General features: G+C 46.3%; 2 protein-coding genes across 3 annotated transcripts in view; one reads left to right on the forward strand and one right to left on the reverse strand.

The window, feature by feature from the left end:
• The window catches only part of LOC130099277 (zinc finger protein OZF-like), a 129,591-nt gene that overhangs the window by 38,084 nt on the left and 68,808 nt on the right, over positions 1-22,699 (reverse strand). The window lies entirely within an intron of this gene.
• LOC130099273 (uncharacterized) lies at positions 10,231-15,615 on the forward strand. The gene is made up of 3 exons (XM_056264882.1): positions 10,231-10,257; positions 10,451-10,545; positions 15,135-15,615. Exons 1-3 carry the CDS (start codon positions 10,231-10,233, stop codon positions 15,613-15,615), a joined length of 603 nt encoding a protein of 200 aa, XP_056120857.1.

Raw genomic sequence — 22,699 nt, forward strand, 5'->3', positions numbered from 1 at the left:
AAAGCACCCAGCGGGGCTATTATATGACAACAAAACGCGCAGCCAGGGTGAAAGCTTTCAGCCTGATCTGGGTAGCCATACGTGTGTCAACACTCATGGGGCTGCAGTAAACTCAGCATCTGGGCCGCAAAGCGGGGCAGATAGCACTGAATTTTAAACCGCCAAAAGCTTAGCTTGTAAGGCGGGTACCTCCAGGTTATAGTATTTTATAAATGTAGACGGCGAGGCCCAGCCCGCGGCCGTACAGATATCTTGCAGGGAAACCCCGCTCGACCACGCCCACGAAGAGGCCACGCCTCTCGTGGAGTGCGCCCTGACACCCAAAGGGCACTGTAGGCCCTTCGCAGAGTAAGCGAGCGCAATGGCATCCACTATCCATCTGGATAGGCTCTGTTTTGAGGCGGCGAGTCCCTTGGAACGCCCGCCAAACAAAACAAAAAGCTGCTCCGTCTGTCTGAAAACAGACAAGCGTGACACATAAGCTCTCAATGCCCTGACGGGGCAAAGGAGACTCGCATCATCCTCCTCACTGAGAACCGGAAGGGCGGACAGGGAAATTACCTGGGCCCTGAACGGTGTATTGAGGGATTTCGGGACATACCCGTGCTTTGGTTTGAGAATGACCTTCGAGTCATTAGGCCCAAACTCCATACACGACGCGCTTACTGAAAGCGCCTGTAAGTCCCCTATGCGCTTCACTGAAGCGAGAGCCATGAGAAACACTGTTTTGAACGACAGGTGTTTCATGTCCACCAGCTGGATTGGCTCGAACGGGGCGCCTTTCATGGCCTCCAGGACCGTGGAAAGGTCCCACGTCGGGACTGAAGGGGGCCTGGGAGGGTTCAGCCTCCGAGCTCCCCTAAGGAAACGCACGACTAAGTCGTTTTTCCCCAGCGACTGGCCAGACACCGGTTTTGCAAACGTTGCTATGGCCGCCACATACACTTTGAGCGTGGATGGGGTCCTGCCCTTATCCAGTAGCTCTTGAAGGAAGGAAAGCACTTCCGAAACCCCGCACTCCACAGGTGAAAAGCTCTGGGCTTGACACCATGCAGAGAAAACAGACCATTTCGAGGAGTAGAGCCGCCTGGTAGACGGAGCTCTAGCCTGCGCGATCGTGTTTAACACTCCTTCTGGGAGGCTAGCGGGTACCCGTTGATGGCCCATGCGTGCAGGGACCACAACTCCGGGCGAGGGTGCCAAATCGAGCCCTCCGCCTGAGAGAGGAGGTCTCTCCTCAATGGTACAGGCCATGGGGCAGTGCTGGTCAGCTGCATCAGGGCAGGGAACCACGTCTGGTTTGTCCAGAGCGGAGCTACGAGCAGCACTGGGCATCCGTTCTCCCTGATTCGTTCCAACACCTGAGGCAGGAGCGAGACGGGAGGAAAAGCATATAGGGGGCAGCGGGGCCAAACATGAGCCAGCGCGTCCTTGCTTTTCGAGAAAAACTCCGGGCAATGAGCGTTTTCGTGGGACGCGAACAGGTCCACTTGTGCTCTGCCGAACGTTTTCCACAGCAGCTGGACCGTCTGCGGGTGCAGCGACCATTCCCCTGCCGGGACCTTGTTCCTGGACAGTCTGTCTGGTCCCACATTCAGGTGACCAGGCACGTGCGCCGCTCTCAGTGAGAGCAGGCTGTGCTGAGCCCAGACCAGAAGGCGTTCCGTCAGCCTGAGAAGGCTTCATGACCTGACGCCGCCCTGGCGATTTATGTATGCCACCACTGACATGTTGTCCGACCGGACTAAGACGTGGTGGCCTGTTATCTGGGGACAAAAAAGCCGTAGCGCTTTGTCGACTGCTATCATCTCCAAGCAGTTTATGTGAAGGAGCTTTTCCCGTTCTGACCACAGGCCAGCTAGCGGTCTGCCCTCGAGCAGCGCTCCCCACCCCGAGGTGGAGGCGTCCGTAGACACCACCTTCACACTCGAAGCGGTCCCCAGACTCACACCTGACTGATACCAGTCGGTCACTTTCCAAGGTTCCAGAGCTGAAACGCACTGAAGGTCGACCCTGAGGCGAAACAGACCCGCTGTCCATACCCTGGGTGGAACCCGCGCTTTCAGCCACATCTGCAGTGGGCGCATGCGGAGCAAGCCCAACTGGAGTACAGAGGCTGCTGAGGCCATCAGCCCCAGCACTTTCTGAAACCTTTTGAGCGGAACTATCGCGCCGTGGCGGAAGGATTTCACGCCGCGCTGAATACTCAGTACGCGCTCTGGTGACAGGCGTGCTGTCATGGACAGCGAGTCCAACACGGTTCCCAGAAAGGAAATTTTCCGACTGGGAGACAGTGAGCTCTTCGCCCAATTGACTGTGAGGCCCAGCTCCTCGAGGTGCTCGAGTAATGCGGCCCTGTGTTCTATGAGCTCCGATCGTGATCGAGCTAGAATCAGCCAATCGTCCAAGTAGTTCAGGACTCGCATGCCCTGAAGTCTCAGGGGTGCGAGCGCCGCGTCCATGCACTTCGTAAATGTACGAGGTGCTAGGGACAGGCCGAACGGCAGGACTGTGTATTGATATGCCTGGCCCTCGAAGGCGAATCTCAAAAATCGCCTGTGATGGGACGCTATTTGTATCTGGAAATAGGCGTCTTTCAGATCTATTGACATAAACCAGTCCCCGTGGCGCACTTGCGCGAGGATTTTCCTGGTCGTAAGCATTCTGAACTGGCGTTTGACAAGCGCTCTGTTCAGCTGTCGCAGATCTAAAATGGGTCTGAGACCCCCATCCTTTTTCGGTACCAGAAAATATCTGCTGTATAGGCCCCCTTCGCTCTGAGCCTGAGATAAAGGTTCTATAGCCCCTTTGCTCAGGAGTTTCGCTATCTCGGCACGAAGTAGATGAGACACTTCGTTTTTCACCGTAGTTTCGACGCGCGCCGTATAGCGGCGTGGGCGTCGAGCGAATTGTAGCGAATAGCCTCTCTTTATAGTGTTCAGCACCCATTCTGATACCCCGGGAAGCTTTGACCACGCATCTGCATGAATAGCTAGGGGCAGAATGAAATCCGGGCTCTGGTCGCGGCAAAACGGCAACTCGAGAGCCCGGGCATACTGGGAACACAACACCGTGTTTACAGCGTTCGAGGCGGGGGGCGCGCTGATCACATCGGGCGGCCTGACCGCGCTCAGCTTTTTTATGGCAGATAGTGCAGAAAAAGCGAGCGGGGGAGATCCCGTAGGAATCGGCGTGTCTGTGACAAAATGTGGGCGCGGGGCTGCGGGCACATTTATTACACTGAAAACACCGTCGTTCATGGCCGACTGAATGTGTGTTGGTTTCGTTTTTACAGAAACCAAGGGACACGCAGCATGTAGTGTGAGCGGGCATGGTGACATGGGCGCGTTTACTACATTGTTTGCACAATCGACCTGAGTCGAGTTTATTTGTGCTAGCCCTGCACCGTGGCGGGCTGTGTCTGGGTGTGGGAATGGGCACTGGGTGGGCATTCTTACAACACTCATAACACCATCGGCCGTGGCCGGATTGTTTGTGCGAGCCCTGCATTTTTGCGGGCTGTGTTTGTGTGTAGAAATGAGCCCTGGGTTGTAGGCATTTTCAATACACTCATAACACCATCGGCTGTGGCCGGAATATCAGAAAATACACCATTTATGTGATTTATCTGGGTCGCCGTGGGAACAGCATTAGTGTGCAGGCAAGCGGGCATGGTACTGGCTTGCTTACTGCAAAATACACTGGAACAGTCACATTTTCTGGAACTGAACGAGCGAAAATTTCAGTGGAAGTCTGGCCACGGCGAGACTGAAACACCGTCAATTTCCTAGGAAGCTAGGAAGACTTGTGTTGGTTTCGTTTTACAGAAACCGTGGTAGTGTATGTGGGCACTGGGTTGTGGGCACATTCACTACATTTAATGCACAATTGTGCGAGCCCTGTACCGTGGCTGGCTGTGTTTGTGTGTAGAAATGAACACTGGGCTGTGAGCATTTTATTACACTTATAACACCATCGGCTGTGGCCGGAAAACCAGAAATACAATGATTTTTCTGGGTCGCCATGGAAACGGCCTTTATGTGCAGGCAAGCGGGCCGTGGTACCAGCTTGTTTACTGCAAAATACACTGGAACAGTCGCATTATCTGGAACTGAACGAGCGAAAAGTTTCGGTGGAAGTCTGGCCGCGGCGAGACTAAATTTTTATCTGCTGCGAGAGCCGGGATCGAACACGGGTCTCCCGCGTGAAAGCTTCAGGTTCCGCCACTGGGCCACAGGGAGAACTACACTAGTGCAAGCAGATAAGAGAGCATCATCACAGTTTTGTGTGTGCGTGTTATACAACAGGCTCATTGCTGCAATAATGACATTTTCAGCCGCTCAAACTAGGAGCTGAGAAATGTTTGAGAAATGTAGATTAATCCGGCCTCGGCGGGGACTAAAACACACTCTTTTCTCATTTGCCGGTGACGCACGCCCATGGGGGGCGGGGTAGAATGCTGGCCCGTTTCCTTGACGACTCGCGGACAGAAGGCGGAGGTCCACAGAGCTCGCCTGTTGCGCGGCGGTTGCGCGGGCGCTTCCCAATCGAGGCCGATGCTATCCACGGCCTGAGAGAGCAGACGCATCAGCTCAGTCTCAATGCCGGCTCTCTTACCAGTGGTCTGGCGGGAAACGCTAGCGGAGGGGAGGTCCACGGAGCTCGCCCAATCCTCGCTATCGGATGCCAGAAGAGAACACGCCTCGGTGGGTTCGTTAAACTCGTGGATGGACGCGGCGGCAGGCGGCGGCCGTTGTCCGTCAGTGAGCGACTCGAGCGAAACCGGCGAAGCTGGCGGGCGAACCGGCGAGCTTTGGCGGGCTGGAGAGAGCTCGGGAGCGCGCTGGGCGCGGCGCTTCTTGCGGCGCGGCACCACGGCGGGCTGCGGTGAAGGCTCGGAGAATGATGCCAGGCGAGTCCTCAGAGTCACCATGGGCAAAAGCTCGCAATGAGGGCATCCGCCGTCAGCGAGCGCGAGAGCCGCGTGATCCTCACCCAGGCAGGAAACACAGATGACGTGCCGGTCTCCATCGCTGAGCGGGGCGCGGCACGAGCCACAGGAAGGCATCTTTAAAAAGACGCAGCTCTTTTGTGAGAGAAGTGTGAGTCGCGAAGTAAGCTGACAAACACTCTCAACAGAGTAAATACACACAGAGTATGAAAAGGATATATAACGCCGGAAAGCGCAGCAGGTACGGCAGTTGAAGGCGGCGAGGCCAGCGACTCCAGAGCTCGTCCCGCTGAAAGGCTTGCTTCGACGGCGCGGCTTCTCACTCCGGATCCAGCAATGCGTGTGCTTCGCTGAAGAGGTAAAAATCAGCTTGTACCAGCCTAACGAGCATATTTATAGGGTGAGACCACGCCCCTTCTGGCGGTACGTGACGATATGGGCGCGAATGGCCCCCATTGGTCATTACGTCACGCAGAGTCTCTCTCGATAGGCTGCTGCATTTGCTGCAGAGCAGCCAATAGGCGCGCGAGCTGTTTCGCCTATGTCTGCTTGCTGCTGCAAAGCGTTTTACATTATTAAAAAATTAAGGATAATTTTTGGCTTCAATATCTCGCGGAAAAGAGTTTTTCCCCTAGCGTAAGCTATTACGCAGTACGAGAGATACTCAGACTACAGACTGCCCTCTACTTATGTAATCCGTATGAAATGTGCATTTCTCTCTGGCGCGTTTACTACTGAAGATCGCGAGTCAGCATTGTCAACTTCATCTAGCCGACACTGACAAAGAAAACACTTGTTTATTAACTCCTTGCTATATTTTACATATTCATAATCATTCCTTTTGCCGGTTCTTTGTGACAGCTTTTAGGTGCTTTATTGGCAGCGCCACCCTTACATGTGGTGTGTGTGTGTGTGTGTGTGTGTGTGTGTGTGTGTGTGTGTGTGTGTGTGTGTGTGTGTGTGTGTGTGTGTGTGTGTGTGTGTGTGTGTGTTGTCCCCGCATTTAAAGATGGGACCCCCCAAAAATGTAATTAAATTAAATAAAGCAACATGGTAAAAAGATGAAAATTACTTGATTTTACTTTCAATTCCTTTTACATTCTCCAAGGTATTAACATTAACATTTTTCATTACTCCATGTAGGACGTTTCTGTGCAAAAATGTAAGCACTGTGGCAGTAGATTAGTAATGCAATATTTAGAAAATCTACTCTTGTACTCTTGATACTCAAGTACTTTTAAAAACAAGTACTTTAGTACTTTTACTTAAGTAGACATCTGAATGTAGTACTTTTACTTGTACTTGAGTAAAATTTAGCAAGGGGTATCTGTACTTTTACTCAAGTAACAAAGCTCTGTACTCTGTCCGCCTCTGGTAATTTGTAACTAGTAGTTTGATAGCCACAGAAATTAAGATCTCCCTCTTTTCGTTTTCTTTCTTGCTGCTCCCGACGAGCTGGATTGCACCTTGCATGGCTGACACCGGCGTCGGTGTATGAATGAATTGAAATCACATGACACAGGATTTCTTTGAAATAACACGACAAAGCAGAAAGAGAAAGTGTTTGTATTTGTACATTAATAAAAAGTGTGATGTTTTGTGAAATTATGATAGAAATAAGTGCAAACAGTTTTGTACAGAACCTTTATTTTATGTATTTGATAGATTGTCACCTTTCAGTCATATCATTACTTTGAAATGTACTGAAGACATTGAGTAATCATTCACAGTAGTAGTTCAGGTTCTTCAAAAGAGGAAATTATACAAGTGTGTACATGCCAAATCTGAGACGTTGCAATTGTTTTCTGACGGGTGATATGTGTTATGTCTTCAATGACATGAAGCACAAGCAAGTATAATTCTCTTAAGAAACTCTTTAATAACTTATGCACTAGCAGGACAACATGCAAGCACATGTTCAGCATTCACTCTTGCTCTCCTCCCTCCTACTTCACATGTATCTCTAACCTAAGGAGCTTGAGTGCCATCTAGTGGAGTATTGATGTAACGACATCACATTTTCCCCTCTTAGTTAAATGAATTCTTTCTGGAGCCAACAATTGACAGGAAATAGAAATAAAGAACATTCAATCCTTAATGTGTCAACAATTTCACATGTATAAGAATACACTAAGCAACACATTACATGAATGCAAAGGTGCATTTAAAAGAATATGAACAAAACTACTCAACTGCTATTCAGTACTTGAATGTTTATGCGTGTGCAATGTGTGTGCAAAAGTCCATGTCAGTTTTTTTCTTTTTTTTTTCCTTGTGACTAATAAACATAGTCCTTTAGCCAACCTGGCTCACGTCTTTGACGTGTCTCACGTGAACAAACATCAGGGGACACTGAATTTCCAGACAGTGGAACTTGAGAGGGAATCAGGTTTTCTGCATTTGTGGTCAGTCTATTATCCATTGCATTAGTCGGCACAGGTGCGAGACATGATGCATGCCACTTCTTTCCATCTTCTAAGAGGTAGGTGTAAGGGCCAACTTTTTCTCTAACCTCAACTGGAGGAGTGAATTTTGGGTGTCCTTTTGGTACATGTACTGACTTTTTTATGCGCACTTTATCCCCTTTTCGGAAAGAAGAATGATGCACTCGATGTTTGTGATCAAAGCGAGCTTTCATGACATCCTGATGCGCTGAAACACGCTTCTGCAGTTGTTTAGCTTCATGACCAGAAGGTGAGGGTTTCAGGACATTGAGGCGGGTACGCATTTTCCTCCCGTGAAGCAATTCGAAGGGGGAAACACCTGTCACAGCATGAGGTGTAGCACGATAGATCTGCAGGAAGTCAGTTACTGTTGCTTTCCATGGTGCTGATTGTAGGATTGCTGATTGAATTGTACTTTTCAGAACTCTGTGAAAGCGTTCAATAGCTCCATTTGCAGCAGGATGATACACTGATGTGCGAATGTGCTTAATGTCTCTGTTTTTCAGGAAAGCAGCGAACTCTGGTGAAGTAAACTGAGGCCCATTATCACTCACCAGAGTGGTCGGGTTGCCATGTCTACTGAAGACGGAGGTAAGAAAAGCAGTCACCTGTTTTGTTGCAATAGATGCAGTAAAGGCTACCTCGGGCCATTTACTATAGTAGTCAGTGAGTGTCAGAGCGTATCGACAGTCCCAAACAGCAGTCTCGAAAGGGCCCACAATGTCTATCGCCAGTTTTTCCCAAGGTGCAGATGGTAAAGGAACAGGCTGGAGGGGCACAGCAGAGGTTTTCGCAGTTTTGTCCAGAGAAAGACATAACTGACAGGCGGTAATCTTTTGTTCCACAAGCGTGTCCATTCTGGGCCACCAATACATTTCACGCAGGCGTTGCTTTGTTCTCACAATCCCCTGATGGCTCTCATGTGCAATGCGGATCAGTGACTCTCGAAGTTCTCCAGGTACCACCAGTCGAGACCCTCTAAACACAAAATCAGCTTGCACACTGAACTCATGTCTCAGTTTGTAATATGGGCGTAGAACAGGATCCAGAGCAGCAGGAGATGGAGGCCAGCCACGGACAATTTGTGTGCGAAGTGCAGAAAGTTCAGAACAACTAGCAGAGGCAGCAGCAAATTCATCCTGAGATATGGCAGTCGGACCAGTGGACAGTAAAGCAACAAATTCGGGCTCTGTATCTGACTCAGCGTCCGAAGTCAGAGGCAAGGGCAGGCGGGACAAACAGTCTGCAGTGTAATTTTGAGATCCAGCACGATACTCAACCGTGTAATTAAAACAGAGCAACCGAGCAGCCCACCGAGCTATGCGCATGCCAGCTCTATCAGTCCCTTTTGTGGTCAGCAGCGTCGTCAAGGCTTGATGGTCAGTCCGCAGAGTAAATCTGCGACCCCACAAGTATGTCCTCCACTTCTCCACTGCCCAAACGCACGCCAGAGCCTCCTTTTCGACAGTGGAGTATTTTTGTTCAGCTGAGGTGAGTGTTCTGGATGCGAAAGCGACAGTACGTTCTTGACCATCAGAGCTTATTTGTGCGAAGACAGCACCTAGTCCGTAAGCGGATGCGTCAGTAGAAATGACCACAGGCAGCTCGGGGTCAAATAGTGCAAGAGCAGGACTGTTTACAAGTAGCTTTTTGACTTCAGCTAAGCTTTGTTGAGCTTCATCGGACCAGTGAAATCCACTCTCATCTCTCAGGCACGCACGCAGAGGCATCACTACGGAAGCGAAATTAGGAATAAATTTGTTGTACCATGAGAGGAGACCCAGCAGAGAACGTAACTGAACAGCATCCGATGGCGCAGGTGCATTGATTATTGCAGAGAGATGTTCCTGATCCAGCTGAATACCCTGAGATGTCACCATGTGTCCTAAAAACTTCAAGCTCTGCTTTCTGAATTGACATTTAGACTCATTCAACACCAACCCAGCATCTTTGAGACGTTGTAGCACATTCTCTAGCGCTTGATCATGCTCCTGTAGTGAGCGTCCCCACACGATGATGTCGTCTAGATAGTTTGCAACGTTCTGGAGTCCTTTTAGAATGACAACCATCATCTTTTGGAATGCAGATGGAGCAGATGCCAAACCATAAGGTACCCTGCGGAACCTGAAGAGGCCCTCGTGCGTAATGAACGCAGTTAGGTCCCGGCTGTCGTCATGAAGAGGTACCTGATGATATGCACTTTCTAAGTCTATAGTTGAAAATACAGTTGCACCTTGCAGTAATGTCATCATCTCCTCCATGTGTGGCAATGGGTAGCTGTCTACTATAACTGCCTTGTTGGGCCCTCGCAGATCTACACACATGCGGATCCCCCCTGTTTTCTTTTGGACCACAACAATCGGAGAAACCCATGGAGAGGAGTCAATTCTTTCAATTACACCTGCATGCAAGAGTCGTTCCAGTTCTGCGGAAACAGCATCTCTGACAGAAAAAGGTAAACGACGCAATTTGTATCTGACAGGAGGTACTGAGTCAGAAATGTTAACCTTGTGTGTAAAATTTTTTACACAGCCCAATGCAGTACGCTGTGATGGAGGAGTGGAGAGGGCACAAACTGAAGCGGATTGTGGCGGCGGCAGCACAGTGTTTCCATCGAATCGAAGCTGGAGTCCCTTAATCAGGTCCATGCCTAACAAAGCTGTGCCATTGTCAACAATGAAGAAATGTGCAGGACAGGTAAGGCCATATTTAGACACTGTTGCAGGTAAACATCCAAGCACTGAAATTGGCTCTTGCAAATAAGTGACTAAACGGGCAGATGGAGCTTGTAACGGCACAGTGCGAAAGTGCTGCTCATACAATTGTTTTGGCAGAATGGACACTGATGAACCAGAGTCGACTGTGAGTTGAAGAGACACAGGTGTAACAGCAGACGTAGCATGTATAGTTACATCACACATCAAACGATCAGATGTTCCAGGTAGATGGAGAATACAAACCTCTGGTAATTCAACTGAATGCACTGAACGAGTAGGAGCAGAACGGCAGACTCGTGCAAAATGTCCAGTCTTATTACAATTTTTACATTTAGCAGATGCAGCAGGGCAGTTCTGTGCGTTTGCAAGATGTCCAGTGGAGCCACAGCGGAAGCATGTCCGAGCTGAAGACGCAGTATGAGGTTTTGATGAGGTACGTGTTTTGAATTTGGCCTTTGAATGCTGTCGTCCAGACGCAGGAGTGGCATGTACGGCTTGTACTGGAGCAGAACTGCTTGTAGTCATAGATTTTGCCTGTGCATCAGCGGCCTCTAGCTGCGTGGAAATTGTAATTGCAGTCTCTAATGTCAATTTAGATTCCAGTAATAATCTTTCACGACTGCGAGGGTTAGCAATATTTTCTACTAGCTGGTCACGCAGCATATCATCAAGATTGTCATTAAATTCGCAAGTAGTTGCCAAATCTCTCAATGCAGCAATATATTGCAGTACCGTTTCATCTGTCCTCTGCACTCGTTTCCTGAAGGCATGTCTTTCCACGACCACATTTCGTTTTGGAATGAAATGCTCCTCCAAAGCTTTAACAGCAGCTGCAAGATTGTCACCGGTATCGGGCAATGTATAAAATAGTCTCTGACCTTCAGTTCCGAGGCAGTGAAGAAGTAAAGCCCGTTTTCTGGCTTCTGGCCAGGAATCTCCAGTAGCATTGATGACGAGCATGTAATTCTCAAACATTCTCAGCCATGTAACAAGTGGTATAGCGGGCTCACCGGGACAAGGCAAAAATGGACTGGGAAACGGAGCACTGACTGATGCCATCCTCAGGAAATCTTGTGGGAAAAAAAATCGTCCTCGTCGCCAAATTTGTTATGTCTTCAATGACATGAAGCACAAGCAAGTATAATTCTCTTAAGAAACTCTTTAATAACTTATGCACTAGCAGGACAACATGCAAGCACATGTTCAGCATTCACTCTTGCTCTCCTCCCTCCTACTTCACATGTATCTCTAACCTAAGGAGCTTGAGTGCCATCTAGTGGAGTATTGATGTAACGACATCACAATATGGATCATGTTAGGAGGGGTCAGGGGGTTTCTCCCCCTGAAATTTTTTAAATTCTGGCTGCTAAACATACCATTTCAATGCAGTTTGGGAGGGACAGAAATACCTTAACGGAGCTAGCAGCAACACTCCTCTATCTGATTCTGAGGACTAAGTTAAAGTATCTATTTTGTAAGACAGGTTGATGAAAGAACTGTAAGCTCAAATTCAAAAGCTTTTAAAGTCTACTTCATTAAAGCATGTTTACAGACACACTTAGGCCTACTGTACACTTAGGCCTACTACACATGATTTTAAAAACAGTACCATTGCAGTTTTTATGTTATGATTTTAAATTGGTATGTGACCTAAGAACGATCTTACATTAAAGGTATGATAAAGGTGCTGAGGTCTGACTTTGTGGTGCTCTGAAATTAAGTTCTTTTAATATTAATGTGATGAAGGACTTTGAAAGAAGTTTGACACATTTCAGTGCTGAATAAGATTAACACTACCCCGTTTATTTGAATCAGATAACGTTACTATGGCTTATTGGCTTTGTATGGCAGGAAGTAACGTTAGCCAACTAGTTTACAGTTAGACTAGGCTAGCTATCGATAACGTTACACTGACACAACTTAAGTTAATGCTCTGAATTCGCAGCTAATATCAAATGCATAACTTTTTGATCAAGTTCAAATTTCCAGGTCAACCACAAATAATCCCACTACCTTTTAATATCATCCTATAAAAAATTCAATGCCGATTTGTTGCTTTGCCCACTTACCACTTCAAGACCATCTGTAAAACATTGCCAGCTCAACGTGCGAGACGAGTGATTTGTTTGAACATACACAGCAAAGATTCTAGAGCGCAACGCGCGTAGCGCTCTTTGATATACACAGACACCATAGGAAAAAGGGCCGGGCTGATGCTGGCCGATTTATTACACATCTAGAAGAATACATTTGAGTCGTTATAGGCTCTGGTAATTATGGAGCATAATAGGAATAAAGTTGTGACAAAAAAATTATCAGGGAGGAAAAACTTTGAATGGGCATGACGCCACTGAGGCTTTATACAGTAAAATACTGGTAACACTGTTATTAAGTTTTTTTTTTTTTTTTTTTATGTTCTCAATATCTTGGGAGAAAACATTCTTGTAACATTATTTAAACATTGGAATCATTCAGATCTTCTTCGTCTAAACTGAGCCGTCTATGTGGGGAGTGAAGCAGCTCAGTAGGCTGTGAAATGATTAGTTAAATCTGTGATCAATTCTATTAATAAAAAACTGTACTTTACATGATGGTTTACTGCTTGAAGATTCTCAGTCTTAAGGAGGCGCCAGATCTTCACTCAAACTCAAAAAGATTGTTGTGACTCATATCTATTTAAAAAGGAATGGGGGAGTTTTTATGGGAGTCCCACAGCTCTCAACTGTGATTTGAGATATTTTTTTTGTCGGTTTTTGGGGTATAAAAGTACTTTGGGAGAAGCTGCACTTTTAGGACTGAAGCACAGCTCCGGCGACACCACCATAGACCTATTGAGCTTTTAAGACTTGCGGCAACCAGAAATGTCTGAAAACCGAGAATTAAGCAGCAGTGCACATGAAGGTAACTCTATTTTAATAGTTTAATATTTTACCAACGTCAACAAAATAATAGGCCTACTAAAATGTAGAGTTTACATTTAAACAAACTACACACAAAAAAGTTATAGTGTATTTTGTATATCTAACTTTGGTAAATGTTGTGTGTACTGTATACATAGGTGTGTGTAAATTCCCAAGCACTCTTTGAGAGTGTGTTGTGTGGGACTGGTGAATGTTGTTATATGAATGTACGGTTAAAAAACGGCAGCTTAGTATTAAACTTTACTTTATTATGCTTTCAATACACAGCGAAATCCCCCGTGTTAAATTAACACCCCTTAGTGTACATACAGGGTGTTAAAATGAAAACTGAAGCAGCGTTGAAGTTAATGAGATAATTAAGAGATTATTGACCATTAGTTAGAGTTAGCATTAGATTTTTTTCTCATTAGTAATGGAGAAACACAATAACTACAACTGACTTTCCAGCCATTACACATGAATGCACTTATGATGAACAGTTTTACTTTATTTCTGTCATACATCTACTAAAGTTCTTATTGAGATTTAACTCAGCAGCTTGTGAACATGTTTTAAGAGAAAACTCTTAAGAACTTGTACTGCTATTTAGGAGAACTCTAGTGGAAAGATCAAATGTTTTGTGAATACGGCCACTGGTTAGTAGACTAGAAAGTGAAGCTGGTAATGCTGTTTGTGGAGTTGTTTAATCCTCCTCTGCTGAGATCTTCACAGATATAATTTCTTTTTTTTTTATCAGTTTATTTAATCTAAGGCTATAGTTGAAGTCAGTTGTAGTTCTTGGCCGTGTCCGAAATCACCCCATCTGCCCTTAAACAGGGCAATATTTGAGGGGACAGCCATTTGTCCGAAATCATAGTGGACATTATCGAGTGCACTCATTCAATCACACAATGCACTGCACAATACAACAGCTAGAGAATACCCATAATGCACTGTGACGGTCGCTTCAAATGAATTATCGTGTCTGGCGAGAAGATGGCACCCACAGCTAATTCATCCATCCAATCTCCAAACCGCTGGTCTAATGTGGCTACAGATGACATTTTCTTTGTAGTTTACTCATTCTTTCTTAGTAGTAGTAATGAAAAGATTTATCCTCAACTCTGTCATGGAACCTAGCATGTATAAACCCTAATTAAAGGGGTGATGAACTGAGAAATCAAATTTTCCTTGAGCTTTTGACATCTAAGAGGTCATCATATTATAAGAATATCCTGTAAGTTTCAGAACTGAAAACGTCCTTGTTAGTCCAATAAAAGCTTTTATTGACACCAGGCTCAGCAAACGACTCGTTTTTCAAAGTGGGGAACTATGACGACAAAGAGGATAAAACACCACCCCCGCAGAAGAAGATCAACGCCTACTTCAACACGGCCGGTTTAGCCCCGCCCACCGATTCGCGCATTACACGAAACTCATTATAATATGCAAAACTGTTATCCACTCACAGCAGTGGGCGTTTACTTCCAAGTCTTCAATGCGAGACGTCCATAAAAACCGAGCGTTTTTGAGCTAGGCTCAAAACTAGGGTAGAAAATAGCCTATTACTTATTCATTTTGATGTTTTTGAATGTAAAAACCAAGCGAACGTCATAAGTTGACCTCAGACAACAATATAAAACAATTTAAAAAGCCAGTTCATGACCCCTTTAAACAATTTAATGATTATTATAATATAATTTATGCCTGCATGATATTACGCAATAATCAAACAGAAACTATAAACTACTACACAAATTGTAATAATGGTGTACCAATACATACTGTATAGGCTTTAAAAAAATTACAGGGTACATATCTATGCATTTATACAGTAATCTTTTAAACAAAAGTGCACTGAAACCTAAACCTATTGCAAGTTTTGCTTAAATATTGGGGAAAGATACTCTTGCTTCATTAGTGGTGCTTGTTACCCTCTTGTTCCATGTAGTTACAGGGTAAGTACAATAAACAGTAAGTACATAAAATAATCAAAAAGACACCTATGAGGTTAATTCATTTGTTTGTTGGTTTTAAATGTCTGCCCATATGCACTGCATTAATGCTAATTTGTTTTAGTTTCAGATTTCCCAGGGAAATTAAAAAAAGAAACTTCAAAAAGGCCAAGCACACGCCTTGCATCAGCTGGTGTTGATCTAGTCGACGTCATAAACGTAATTGACACATTTGACAGACCAGCAGATGCCAGTGCAGAAGGCCCCTATGCTGGAACTGGAACATATGCAGTAGCTTTTGAAGACGAACCAGGGAAGAGAATCCCCAAGGCTGGAGCTTTTGCAGAAGCAGGAGTTGGACGAGCTCATGCTGAATTCAGTATATTTCAGGCAGAAGCCAAAGGGCCCAACGCCTCAGCTGGTGCTGAAGCCAATGTGGTTGGAGCCGGAGCAATGGCTCGAGCTGAAGTCGGCAGTGCATCAGCCAAAGTCGGTCCAGTTGGTGTCAAAGTGGGACTAGGAGTTGACACGGGTGCATCTGTTGGTGCTGATGGGTTGGAGGTCAAAGTCCTGGGAACTGGATTCAAATTTGGTCCAGAACCCAGTTTATCTTTTCTGGGTTCAGAAGTGTCATGTTGCGTCATGTAATGCTATAAAATCCTGAAGACAAAAACAGTAACCTGAATATATATATTAACTTGGCCCCTTACTGTTTTAATGTAGTATTAGTCTTGATGCTTAGCTAAAACACATAATTATACTTTAACAATATAAAAACGTCTCAGGTTACGTATGTAACCCTGGTTCCCTGAGAGGGAACGAGACGCTGCGTTTGAGACGCGGTGGGAACGCTCTGCGTGATTGCGTCATGAAGCACGTGTAAAATCAGTCCAATGGAAGCCCGATACGTCATAGGTGACGTCATAGACCAGGAAACTATAAAGCACCCTTGAAAACAGACCGCGACAGCTTCTGAAAAGTCTGAAGTAAGTCGATCAGGGTATGCAGGAAGTATGGCAGGCAAACGCAGCGTCTCGTTCCCTCTCAGGGAACCAGGGTTACATACGTAACCTGAGACGTTCCCTTTCAAGGGAACTTCGAGCTGCGTTTGAGACGCGGTGGGAACCCCATACCCACTACGCCATAGTGACAAATGCCCGTTCTGTGTGAAGTCCTTGCGCACACTAAGAAGCAAGCAACCTCGCCCCAGGAGTGGAGAGGTCAAGGTCATAAAACCTGACAAATGTATGTGGAGAGGACCAACCTGCCGCATTACAAATGTCAAGAAGGGAAACACCCGAAATTAAGGCCGTAGAGGCCGCCATACTCCTTGTAGAATGGGCCCGTACAGCCATAGGTGAAGGCTGACCGGCCGCTTCATAAGCCAATGATATAGCCTCAACTATCCATTTGCTCATAACCTGTTTAGATGCAGGGCACCCTCTTCTGAGTGACCCAAAACATACAAATAACTGCTCTGACTTACGCCACAGGGCAGCTCTGTGAACGTAGGCATCCAATGCCCAAACTGGACATAACAGGTTCAGTTGTTCCTGATCTGGGGTATTAAAAGGTGGAGGATAAAAGGCCTGCAACACTATTGGGCCCCTAACATTAACTGGGACCTTAGGAATATAACCCGGTCTAGGGTATAGAAATGCTTTCACCATACCAGGTGCAAATTCCAGACATGACGGAGCAACCGACAGGGCATGCAAATCTCCAATTCTCTTGATAGATGAAATAGCAAGGAGAAATAAAGCTTTCAAAGTGAGGAATTTTTCTGAAACCTCTTCAATAGGCTCGAAGGGAGCCAGAGCCAGACCCTCAAGTACAATGGCTAAATCCCAAGCCGGTGCTCTAGAGTGCAGTGCAGGTCTCAACCTCAATGTACCACGGAGAAAACGAGTAATCAGAGGATCTCTCCCAAAAGAAGTACCCCCCAGAGGGGTATGATAGGCCGAAATAGCCGCCACATAAACTTTTAAGGTGGAAGGAGATAATCCAGCAGAGAAACGGTCTTGCAGAAAATCGAGAACTGAACCAACAGGGCAGTTAACAGGATCTAACTGACGCTCACCACACCAGGTGGAGAATAATTTCCATTTCAGTGCATACAGTCTTCTCGTGGAAGGAGCTCTGGAATGGAGAATGTCTCAACGACCTCAGTCGAGAGACTGGATTCTATGAGCCTGGCCCCCTCAGAGGCCAGGCCCACAGTTTCCACAACTCCGGTCGAGGGTGAAATATCGTGCCCCCTGCCTGGGACAGCAGGTCCCTCCTGAACGGAATCTCCATGGGAGAGCCGTCCAGAAGAGACAAAGTCCGAGAACCAAACTTGAGTCGGCCAGTACGGGGCTACTAGTAGCAGATGAGCCCCTTCCCGGCGAACCCTCTCCAGAACCTCCGGGAGCATAGATATCGGGGGAAATGCGTACAGGTGCAGCCTCGGCCACACCTGCACCATCGCATCCAGTCTGAGAAGAGCTGGCTGCGTGAGGGGGAACCATATAGAGCAATGCGTTGTACAAACGATGTGAAAGGTCGACTTGACTTTAGTTAGACCAAAGTTCTCCCTAAGAAGCTCCACCACCTCGGGGTGAAGTCTCCAATCCCCTGGGCCTCAGCCCCTGCCTCAACAGGATATCTGCTCTGATATACGAGACCATCAGTGTGTTGTCCGCCATTCGCCGAGCAACCACTCATGATCGCCCCCACTTGTGAGGGAAGCATCCGTCGATAGCAATATGCGTCGACAAGAAGCCCCCAACACTGGGCCTGGGCGAGGAACCAAGGTTCTTCCACATGACCGAAGCACGAAGGCATAGCCGCGTGACTTTGATCATGCGAAAACGTATTTCCCCTCGGAGAAAAACCCCTTGGTCCTGAGCCACCACTGCAGGGGTCTCATGAACAGAAGGCCAAAAGTAATACGTTGGACGCAACTGCCATGAGACCCACCCGTCTGAAACTGTTTAACAGTGAGTGACTGGCCTAGATATACCCCATTACGTCTGTAAGAATTGCTACACCTAGAAAAGTGGTCCTCAGAGCACACTCTTCTTGGCGTTGAGAGGCAACTCCAACATCCTTAATGAGACAGAACGACATCTCGATGCCGAACTGCCATAAACTCAGATTGAGCTAGGAACAACCAATCATTGATGTAGTATAATACGCGAATGCCCTGGAGTCTCAGAAGAGCCAGAGCTGCATCCACGCATACTGTAAAGGTGTGGGGTAATAAACCTAGGCCGAATGGAAGAACCCGATAATGGTATGCTTCGCCCCCGAAAGCAAACCTCGGGAACCTCCCTCATCCTCTTTTGGAAACAATGAAGTAATGGCTGTCTGCTGGGAGGAGGAACCCCTTCTACAGCTCCTTTTGCAGAAGTGACAGTACTTCCTGCTCCATAACCAAAGCCTGCTCGGGGTCCACCAATGAGAGGAGGACCCCTAGAAATCTGGGCGAACGAGAACCGAACTGAATTCTGAAACCCTTTTCTATAGTGTGCAGGACCCACTGAGAAATATGTGGCAGTAGTTTCCACGCTGCCAGAAATTTACTAGGGGAACCAGTCTCTCAAGACTGGCCTCTGGATTTGTTTGAACAGTCACTACGGCGCCCTGAAGCGGCGAACCGGCAGGGAACAACCGAACTGACCATTCTACGACCCTCCTCAGAGGATCGTATGGGGATGCTGACACCTCGGTGCCCTGAACGGCGAACCGGCAGGGAACAACCGAACTGGCAGCGCTGCAACCCTCCTCAAAGAGTTGCACCCCAGAGGAAAAACGATTTCTCAAAACCGTCCCTTGGTTGAACAGTCACTACGGTGCCCTGAAGCGGCGAACCGGCAGGGAACAACCGAACTGACCGCTCTACGATCCTCCTCGGAGGATCGTATGGGGACGCTGACACCTCGGTGCCCTGAACGGCGAACCGGCAGGGAACAACCGAACTGGCAGCGCTGCGACCCTCCTCAGAGAGTCGCACCCCAGAGGTCGCCGAGGAGAAACGATTTCTCAAAACCGTCCCTGCCCCGGAGGAGCCCTCAGAAGCCTGATAGCCTCGTTTTCTTGCGACAGGACTTCTTGTCTAAGCTTTATTAGAGATGATGACAGTCCTCAGATCTTGCCTACCTCTAACTAGCTTAGTTCCTACGACCCTCCTCGGAGGATCGTTGAAAAAAGCAGGCACTTCGGCGCCCTGAAACGGCGAACCGGCAGGGAAACCGAACTGACTGCTCTTCTTTTATTTGAAGGCTCGTTTGGGGACACTGACACCTTGGTGCCCTGAAACGGCGAACCGGCAGGGAAACCGAACTGGCAGTACTGCGACCCTCCTCAGAGAGTCGCACCCCAAAGGGTGCTGAGGAGAAACGATTTCTCAAAACCGTCCCTACCCCAGAGGGGACCACCCTTAGAAGCCAGATCGCCTCGGCGTCAGGGCTTCTCCTTTGTCAAAGCTATTTTAGAGATAAAAAAGTCTTCAGATCTTGCATGTCTCTAACTGGCTAGACTGCGACCGCCACCCAGGTACCCCTCAATTGCGGAGGAGCCCGAATGGCGACGCTCTGTTTTGCACTTTGTGCTGAGAGGAGCATAATAGTTCTCAGGAACATTAGATTGGTGAGGAAGAAACCTCTGGAACGCCGCTGAATGGTTTATTTCTTAGTTTTCTTGAAAGCGGAGCGTCCAGAAGAACAGACATAATTATATCTTTATTTTCCTTTATCTTTATATCAGAAAAACTTATATATATATACATATATATCACTCTGCGGCCACCAGCAGGAAACAACCGAACTGGCAGCGCTGCGACCCTCCTCAGAGAGTCGCCCCTCACATTCATCCATGTCCTTATATACTCTACCCACCAGCGCTGCCCAATAAAAATGTACTCATTATTAAGATGGCTGGTGGGTAACGTCGGGGTTAATAACGATAACGCCGACTCGGGAGAGAGAAAGCTCGCAAGCGTCTCTTTAACCCGAGGCAATGTCATACTATGATACTTAATACCCAAACATTACTATAGTCAGACATCTGGGGATTAAACACATAAAATACAAACCGGTTTATTCCACGATCTCGACACCTCAGTGTGGAGATAGGGAAAAACCACAGTCCCCGACGAGGAGGCTGAGATACAGAGTTTTCCTGTTTTAAGATACAGTTCATCTAACAAACTCTTCTTTATTTTCAATCTCATAATGTTCAGCTGGCCAGTAAATATTTAACTGGCAACAGCACTAGATAAAACCTCCTTTTTTTTCTTTAAAAAAGCTCCTCTTTATTCAACAGAGTTATGAGCTGGAAAATGTATTCATTGAAAACTCAAACATCTGCCTTTTTAAAAAGATTTGTATTTGTTTTCTTTCTTTTTAAACAAAACACTAACGATACCAATTCCTCGGAACTGGAAATCGCAGCACACTAGATCTGGCATGTGAAAGCTGAGAAAGGGCGGAGCCCGTCCCAACCCCCGCTGTCAGATCCGTTTTCGAACCCCGAAATACGAGCCGTCTCCGAGCCTCGGCAACAGAGAGACCCGCTCGGGGAACGCGAACCGAACCGTCCTCCTCGAAGAACGCCCGGCGAGAGCGGAGCGTCCTCACGGACAGCTTCTCGCAATGCACAGTCAGATCCCTCGAGAAATGACTGTTGCATGCTCCACTCCCAAACAGCAACAAAAAGCTGATGTGTGTCCCCACCCGTGATGTAACGAGGGCAGGGAACAACACAACGTCTATAATATTGCTTTGCTCGCCATAATGATAGATAGTGATATATATATTGGGCTTGACAAACAACAATAAATAGACAAGGACAGAATCACAGAGAGCGCTTGCTGAAGACTACAGAAGCTGTCGCGGTCTGTTTTCAAGGGTGCTTTATAGTTTCCTGGTCTATGACGTCACCTATGACGTATCGGGCTTCCATTGGACTGATTTTACACGTGCTTCATGACGCAATCACGCAGAGCGTTCCCACCGCGTCTCAAACGCAGCTCGAAGTTCCCTTGAAAGGGAACATAAAATTATGTGTTATTTTAGATTTTATGATAATGTAATTGTTGAGACTCTTGTTTTTCTTTAATATTTCTTTTTTGTTTATGCGGTTATAGTTTTCTCTTCAGTACTTTCATTCCCATTCTATAATTGTTATAATGTGTTCGCTGTTCGCAGAGTTTTCTGGAGACGATGGACTTGTAAAATACACTGAAATAAAGTCAGTTTTTCAGTGTTCTTTTGTGAGTGTTTCATTCTATTATAATTGTACACAACTTTTAAAGAAAACATCACATAATAAGCTGTCACAGAATAAGAATATGTGAATAACTCAATTTTGACAAAAATGTCATGTCGAACCTAACTCCCAGGTGACGACTATAACAACATGGCATCGGTCCTTCTGTGACAATTATGGCCCCTTTTACCATTTACCAAAACACTAGTAAAACACCCCCAAATAGTAACACCCCACAATGTGATAACTCGTCTAACTGTATTGTCAGACCATAACTTTGAAATGTTACAAGTCAAGTCATCTTTATTTATATAGCGCTTTTCACAATACAGATTGTAACAAAGCAGTTTCACAGTGAATACATGAAAATAATTACAAGAAGTTTGTTTCTAGAATAAAATTGCCTAATCGTCAGTAAACCTCGGAATAAATGGAAAGACTGACATTAGCGTAGATGCCATTCTTCTTAGGATGTAACGAGTACATCTGTTATTTTGGGAAGTGTCCCCGGTTCCGGCTGACCTAATCTATGCAGCCTAAAAATCATTTAACTGATTTGAAATAATAGAAATGTATAATGTTCTATGTTAATGCCAGGTCAAAGAGATGTGTTTTTAGTCTAGATTTAAACTGACAGAGTGTGTCTGCTTCCCGGACAATGTTAGGGAGACTGTTCCAAAGTTTATTATGTAAATCATAATTTATTAAGTCGATTATGATATTCTAGGTATTATCAACTGGCCGGAGTTTTGAGATCGCAGTAGACGTGAAGGACTATAATGCGTTAAGAGCTCGCTCAAGTACTGCGGAGCTAAACCATTTAGTGCTTTGTAAGCAGACAGTAATCTTTTAAAATTTATGCGCTGTTTAAAAAGTCTTTTAAAATGTCAATGACGTCATACACATCGTATTATTAGCAGAATGCTAGCGTGTTATGGGCAACAACAACTCAACCTGTAAGAAATCGAAAGGACATTAGTACTCGTTCATTCAACTTGCGACCAATAACCCATGTTGAACTTGCAAAACCTAGAATCAAATCTGAGATTTCTCAACGGCAATCGAGTGAAAGAGACAAATTTAGCCGTCTAGCTCCATAGACTCCCATTCATTCTGCACTGGGACGATCGCCCCCAGTGGAACTCTGGTGGAACTACAACCAAAATTCGGTACAATAGGACTTAATAGGGAGTGGCCAGGCTCTCCGTAGACGGGCTTTGGTTTTTTTCACGCGGCTGGGGTATTTTTTCAATGGGAGCGTCACGAAACGCCATGAGTCGTGAGCGTTTTTTTCTTCCTGGATCCCTTTTGTCCCGGTCAGTGAAGATGCACAAATGCCTATCTTATTGCAATTGAACTTTCTTTGTGCAGCTGAAGTAAGACGGAAAAGTACTTTTCTTTGTAAAATAAAAGTTTATTTAAACAAAAGAGAAATATACTTGGTTACACAATAATCAAAAAAACTTTTAGCAAAATAACA

The sequence above is a fragment of the Rhinichthys klamathensis genome, unplaced genomic scaffold (genome assembly GCF_029890125.1).
Source record: "Rhinichthys klamathensis goyatoka isolate OS25496 unplaced genomic scaffold, OSU_Roscu_1.1 h1tg000227l_1, whole genome shotgun sequence".
Classification (NCBI taxonomy): Eukaryota; Metazoa; Chordata; class Actinopteri; order Cypriniformes; family Leuciscidae; genus Rhinichthys; species Rhinichthys klamathensis.